Source organism: Daphnia magna, linkage group LG1, assembly GCF_020631705.1.
Source record: "Daphnia magna isolate NIES linkage group LG1, ASM2063170v1.1, whole genome shotgun sequence".
NCBI lineage: Eukaryota > Metazoa > Arthropoda > Branchiopoda > Diplostraca > Daphniidae > Daphnia > Daphnia magna.
The window spans coordinates 10,667,470-10,674,420 of NC_059182.1; the positions used below are offsets into that span (position 1 = coordinate 10,667,470).

General features: G+C 37.5%; 2 protein-coding genes and 1 long non-coding RNA gene across 3 annotated transcripts; all 3 read left to right on the top strand.

The window, feature by feature from the left end:
* Positions 1 to 1,977: 1,977 nt before the first annotated feature.
* On the top strand, positions 1,978 to 2,503 carry LOC123469787. The gene is made up of 2 exons (XR_006643153.1): positions 1,978 to 2,239; positions 2,293 to 2,503. It is a non-coding gene; the product is annotated as an uncharacterized LOC123469787 (long non-coding RNA).
* A 313-nt stretch (positions 2,504 to 2,816) lies between these two features.
* On the top strand, positions 2,817 to 3,951 carry LOC123472444. Its single transcript, XM_045173988.1, has 3 exons — positions 2,817 to 3,571; positions 3,635 to 3,844; positions 3,937 to 3,951. The coding sequence occupies exons 1-3, from the start codon at positions 2,882 to 2,884 to the stop codon at positions 3,949 to 3,951; spliced, it is 915 nt and encodes a 304-aa protein (XP_045029923.1). The 5' UTR covers positions 2,817 to 2,881.
* Positions 3,952 to 4,046: 95 nt separating this feature from the next.
* Positions 4,047 to 5,095, top strand: LOC123472453. Its single transcript, XM_045174024.1, has 2 exons — positions 4,047 to 4,254; positions 4,327 to 5,095. Exons 1-2 carry the CDS (start codon positions 4,061 to 4,063, stop codon positions 5,093 to 5,095), a joined length of 963 nt encoding a protein of 320 aa, XP_045029959.1. The 5' UTR covers positions 4,047 to 4,060.
* Positions 5,096 to 6,951: the final 1,856 nt, after the last annotated feature.

Consider the following 6,951-nt stretch of genomic DNA (forward strand, 5'->3'; position numbering starts at 1 on the left):
TTCAGTGTACCAAAAAATTTTGTAGAGAAGTGGAAAGAAGTGATCCCCTATTTAAACAAATCGTCCTATGTTTGTTCACGTCATTTCGATGCAGAGGAAATTGAAAAGGGAAAAGAAATTTGGAATGTTTTTCATCCTTTTGTAAGGTGGAAACTGAAAATGGGTTCTTATCCCAAGTATATGTTGCTGCCCAGTGATTATCCCCAAGAACTAGTTAGGAAACGAACAACAAGGGAAAGTGATCAAGCTACTACTTTGGTGCCACAGAAAAGGAGAGCGTTGATGGATTTATCAATTTGTGGCAAGCAAGAAAATGTAATGATGCCTAAGGTAGCTGTAATTTCTAAAACTAGCCCACCTCTTGCTCAGGTACAAGAAAATTAATATCTATTATTGAGATCAATATAATGATTGTTGTCAGAGTCGGGCGGAGCGCGCTCTGAGCTTGAGCGAAAAAGGAGCGCGCTCGCGATTTTCACTGAGCGACGAGCGCGAGCCGCTCAATTAAAAAAAACGCGAGCTTGAGCTTGAGCGAAGACCTGCTGGGCGACTCGCTCGAACGCGAACGCCATCTATCAGTCAGCAATAAAAACATTTGGTCCAAACTTAGTGCGCTATCTATGAACACAATTTTTTTTTTGTGAAAAAGTACGCAACTGTACAGACTACACCCAAAATCGTCTTTTCAGCACTGCGGGACTCATTTTTGTTCCAAAACGTTCAAATTTATCGGACAGTAATTTTTACAAACTTGTGTTTTTGAAACAAAATGGAATATCTTTTCGAAACTGGCAACTTTGCCCATAAAAAACTAGCTAATAGCTAGCAAGTTGAACTCTTTTAACTTTTTTAAGTGTAGGAATTGGGAAATTGTAATACCTATAACCGACTGTGATCGCTTTTAAGAGGAGTAAGAGGAGAAAATACAAGTTTTTGACAGAGATTTTTTTTGTGTGAAGAGCGAGAGCGGAAAACGAGCGCGAGCGCTCTCGTTTTTTTTTTGCGAGCTAGAGCGAAAATCCGCTCACTTTGAGGCACTGAGCGGAAAGCTCAGAGCGCGCTCGTGTTTCAGTGAGCGATGCCCGACTCTGATTGTTGTTCTATACTAAGCCTCCTGATCTGGTACTTGCAAAGCCACCTGAGGAAGCTGTGCTAGTTTCACTACCTAAAACTTTTTCACATCAGGTCCAGGTAAAAGCATGTAGTACAGAAAGCAAGTTAATTTTTTAAAATAACTGAACGTTATCTATTGAATAGGCAATTAAACATGAAGAAATCTCTTCTGATCCTGAGTTAGTTTTAGCAACGGCAGACATTATTGAGAATCCTGTGCCAATGCATGGATATTTGCTGGCTGAGGAACCTATGTCAATTGTTTTTCCTACAACAATATCTGTCCTAAGCCAGGTATAAGAATATAAGCACTTTGTTCAAAGCTAAGGCAATGTTTGTTAATCTTTTTATTACTTCCCTCTTGACCAGGTTGAAGAACAAAGTGAGTTTCCTGGTGAAACCAATCCCCTTGATCTCGTTCGACAAAATCGATTTATGTGTTTGGTTCCAGAAGTAGTCGATAAGACGCCAACAACTATAAAGCATACTGAGCATGTACAAAAACACGTAGATGGTGTGGAAGCTGTGGAGCCCCTTTCATCGACCACCGAAACAAGACCCACAACAGTAATTTCTGTGTGTGACGAACGCTCGCTGCTCTACTGGTCTTCATTCGTTAGACTACCTTCCATTTTTTGGGGGTGGTCTTTCAACCAAGGACTTGAAACTGTTTTTTGCACTGGCTACGGTAAATCTGAAAAATTAGCCACAGTCATCGTGAAAACCATTGCTGTCCGTTTATCGGGAGAGCTGTTCTACCTATTCAATGGGATTAGTATATCACATTGCGAATTACCGCCGAAATTTTCAACGTTTGAAAGGCTTTCCACCATTATACAGTTCTTCGACAAACTGAAGTGGTATCACTATCCCATCAGCAAAGCTAACAAAATATTCAGATGACTTCGTTGGTGTGAAAGACAAAAACGGAAATTGGCGTTCTAAAAGTTGTGCATATGTCTTTGACACAATATATGTCGCTACATCATGCACGCGTTGCCGGGCACTGAAGAGATATTTTCTGCAGAAGATAGGAACGTTGCAATTAAAAAAGAAAAAAGAAACAATGAACGAGAAATGTCGAAAATTGCGAAGCAAGCTGAACACAATGGAAAAGAAACTTGAGGTATTTGATTAAAAAAAATCATTCAGATTTGTAATGAAATAATTCCATTTCAGAAAAGCAACCTAAATGTGAAAAATTTACGCAGTGACTGCAAGAAACTTTTGAAGGAAAAGAAAAGTACTTTTCAGAACCAGATGGGACATCTTTCAGAAATGGTGAATGGTGGTAGTTTTATTATTTTCAAGTAGCTAGTAGCTCATTAAATGTTTCTTATATGACATTTGGTGATTTATTTTACTACATCTTAATCATTTCTTTTTTCAATGACTATTTTCTCCAAATTTGATTTGAAAGTTATTATTCGCGACGGACAATTTTTTTACATTCTGTTTACAAACAATTTAATTGCGCATTATTTAGTCTCCTGTAATTTTCATTTCATATCGCAATTTGTGTTTTGTTTGCTGACCATAATGTAACAATTATTATGTTGTATGTTTCTTTATGTGTTAACAAAAAATGTAAACGTTAGCATTCAAAATCGAGATTTGTTTGAGATTAGTTTCATTAGAACTTTTGTATTAGATTTTATTACACATATTTTTTTTCATTTAGTTTTATCATTCATAGGAACAAATGGTGGTCCGCACGTTTCTTGTTAAGGGTTCAATAGATCCAGCTAAAGATAAGAAAGGGAACACTATGAGGTATGAAAATGTTTATCTCATCAACTGTGTGCTGTTCAAGATGAAAAGCAGCCGAGCCTACAAATTCCTACGAGAAATGCAGCTCCTACCGCTGCCAGGATTGTCTACCATACGAAGATTAATGAGCTCATCACAATGTGTTTTGGGCTTCAACAAACTAGCCTTGGAAAACATTTGTGAAGCAATGTCAGGAAAATCTGCACATGAACGTTGGGGTGGAGTAATGTTAGACGAGATGGCAAATGCCAAAGGAATCGATTTCGACACATGTACTCTTCCTTGGAAGGGAACTGTAGATTATGGTGGAGAAATCTCCGACTTGGTTCCCAATGGCCTTGCTGACCATATCCTGGTATTTGTTTTCCGACCCTACTTAGCTGGTTGGATACAACCTTTCGCTTGGTTCGGTACCAAAGGTGGTGCCTCTGGTACTATCTTGGTAGAACTAATCATCAAAGCTTTTGCATGCCTACACAATCATGGCGCAATTGCTAAACATGTCGTTTTTGATGGAAATCAAACGAACAAATCGTTAATGAAGCAATTTGGAATATCGGGAGAAGAAGAGGGAGCAAGTTGCCTTGATCATCCACTTCAACCTGATTCCAAAATTCATTTTATGGTGGACGTTCCACATTTATTGAAAGTTGTAAGAAACAATATGGAATCACATCGTTGTGTACAGGTATATTGAAATGAACCTTCAATTTTACAAAAAAAAAATCATTTCATTTATTTTTATTTGTAGTTCCAGGGACATTTGGTCAATTATAAACATTACGAGGAATTGTTTGATTTCGCAAAGACGAAGCAAATCACCCTTGGATATCACCTATCCTACGCTCACATCCACCCGAACAACTTTCAAAAAATGAATGTTCGTTTATGCGCACAACTATTTTCAAACAAAACTGCGATGGCGTTCAACATCTTAAGGAATCAACAAGAAGACACAGAAGTTGGAAAACTTATAAAATCAAATTTTCAAGGTATCTTCTTTTATCTACAAACTTTTTTACTATATTGAATAACTATTCGTTTTTCAAATAGGGACAGAAAACATAGAACGCCTCACAAAAATGATGAATGACGTGTTTGACATACTAAATCTGCGCTTCTGTAAAGAGGGAATTGTCCATGCGACTTGGAAAATTAAAAAGGCAAATTGAATCAAATGCTGCAAGCCCTCTCAGAAACTGAGCGTGTTTTTGAAGAACATGGAAAGAATGTTAAAATGTTCGTTTCCGAGACTAGTCTTCAAGCCTGGCGTCTAACTATAAATAGTGCAATAAATCTGATCGAGGAGCAATTCAAAGCAGGAATTAAAGTTGTACTAACAGGAAAATTTAATCAAGATCCTCTAGAGAGGTTAACTATGTTTTCAATCTTTAAAGCTATGTGAGTAACATTAATTAATATAAATTTATTAAAAAAATTCAGGCTGTTTGGAATCGTTCGTTCGGTAGATAGCCACCCAACGGTGACATCTTTTTTGCAAATCATTCGATACGTTTCTCTACAATCTCGCCTGAGTTTTCTTATGAAGCAAGTGAAAGGAAGTAATATCGACAATAAGGAGCCACTTGAGATGCTGGTAACGATGTCCCAGTGTCTCCAACAACACGCAAAATACATTGACATCACCGTGAAGGACTTTAAGGAAGCCATCAAAGATAAGTTGCTCGCCGAATTAACTATACGTTATGTAGACGACATACCAAAAGGAGGTAAAAATGATTTCAATTTAAACTTGATGGTGTATGACCTTTGTGGTTACATCGTAAAAACGAGGAAACATTTAACTGCTTGCGAAGTCTGTAAGAATTTGGTGCGTTGCCACGAACTTGACTTACCTAAAGATTTCACTGCTGACCAATATACAGCAATGAGAAATCGTGGTTATCTAGTCTACGTAACGGTACCTTTTTTTAAAACTATTCTTGTTGTTGAACTGGCAATTCAATCTCATTTTGAAGATCTCAACCACATCTACATCCACGATTCATTTGAATTGTGTTGTGCCAAAATTGCAGAGTTACACACTGTTCCACTTTTCTGTGACGAACACAGAGATTATAACCTAAAATACGTAGTAATGGAGTATGTAAAGGTACGTTTTCATTTAGAGAGCAAGCGTCTTAGAAAACTGTCGGTGTTGCAAGCCAAATCCAAAGTGCAAACCAACTTCAAAATAGCTAAGAATTCGTAACAGTTAAGTTTGTTTTGATATTAAATTTTTATGTTTATGTTTCACCTATCAAAATTCATTAATATACAGACAAAAATTTCAGTTGTTAAACAATTGTTTATTATTACTACACATATTCTATAAATATCACAAAATTATAACTAAAACGAATACTCAAACATTAGTTTACAGTCCAAAAGTTGTAGCAGTTTCCAAGTTGTCATTTAAAATCGTAGACTTTTACTTTTTTCACACTAATTAATTAAGCCACGTTTTTTTTACTTTCTGAAGTACAGACGACGAAAATGAACGAAAACATAGCGAAAACTTAATACATCACAAGTTCACAACACAGCCGCTGTGGCGCTTCCGTTATGGGCCAGAAAGACTTTCAGGCCAAAAAGGCAATGGGAGGGCCCGCCATAAGCGTGGCTACACCAGTATTCTATTACTCTGGTATCATCCACAAAAAAGAGGCAATTCCCCGGTAGCGGCAAAAATAAAAATTCCGTATGAGCGCTAGATGGCATTGTTTTTTATTGCAAAATACTAGGGCTCGGCCCCGATCACATACTAATCGGGAACACTGCTAAGCTTCCCCGATAAAATGAATCGGGGAAGTTCGGTGCGGGGATTTCTTTTTTCGGTGCGGAACGGTGCTATAATTGGTGCTTCACCGATAGCACCGCTTTAGCCATAGGAGGTTAGTCTTACCAGTGACCGTGCGTTCCGATAGGCAAACGAGAATCACGTGACTAAGGTCACATTTTTTTTCTTGTTGGCCGCATGGCAACTGCCAATTTAGATCACTTTTCATTGATAATCGGGGAAGGCACCAATCACCGATTTCACTGCACCGACAACCAAAATCACTTCCGCGATCAAGATTATCCCCGCACCGAATCGACTAAAAAGCTCCCCGATTGGCGCGGGGCCGAGTTCTACAAAAAACAAAAAAAAAGCATGTAATTTTTTTTGTTTGTTTTGACTGCAAAAGCGAGACGGTTGCCATGATTTCAGTATTTTTTTGCTACGAGCAAAATATGGAAAACGGAGAATTTGAGAAAAAAGTCGGGGAAAGGCTAACCTCTGAATTGTTACCTTTTCTCCACCCCGACTAACCAAGTCGTTCTTCTGCGGTACGAGGTGTTCGAATTCTAGATTCTGATGATCCACTTTGGCTTCCAATGCCAGTATCATCTCAATTACGATGAACCGGATTACCAATACCCGGTATACTAGTTGTATTGTCACCGTCATGTATCCTTGGTCGAGTCATAGCGAAAGGTAACTGTTGTTGTGTAAATTTATAACGCATAATCAGGGATTCCTCTTACGAACCATCACCGATAGGCAGCGAATGGTGATACTTGTTTATCATTAGGTGAACTTACAATTTCCTCTCATTAATTATAATTAAACAAATTGATGCTACGGAATTCCATTCCACTCATGGATTTTACGTAATGATCCCATGTCGAATTAAGTAGATCGAATAAAACTAATCTTCGTATGGAATTAAATTTCGCATAAATTAGCTACATAAATAAGTAGTTCTTTTAAAAAATTTTATTTAAAATTTATTTGTACTAATCCTTTTATAGAATATTTTATTCCACTTACTGAGTAGGCCTGCAGTTCTAACGTCGAATCGTATACATGCATTTTATTTATGCTAGTTCTTGTATGAAATTTTATATCTTCATCTTTTTTCTACTAGTCCTTGTGTCGAATTTTATTTATGAATTTTCTTTATACTAGTCCTTCTGTCGAATTTTATTTCTGAATATTATTTATACGAGACTTTCTTACGGAATAACCACTGATACGAACTGCCAACCGCAGAAAGAACAAGAAGAGGACGTCCTTGACCCAAT

Coding starts and splice junctions, on each gene's coding strand:
- LOC123472444 (XM_045173988.1), top strand. CDS start 2,882: ATGAGGTATGAAAATGTTTATCTCATCAACTGTGTGCTGTTCAAGATG. Junction 3,572..3,634: donor AATCACATCGTTGTGTACAG/GTATATTGAAAT, acceptor TTTTATTTGTAG/TTCCAGGGACATTTGGTCAA.
- LOC123472453 (XM_045174024.1), top strand. CDS start 4,061: ATGCTGCAAGCCCTCTCAGAAACTGAGCGTGTTTTTGAAGAACATGGA. Junction 4,255..4,326: donor AATCAAGATCCTCTAGAGAG/GTTAACTATGTT, acceptor AAAAAAATTCAG/GCTGTTTGGAATCGTTCGTT.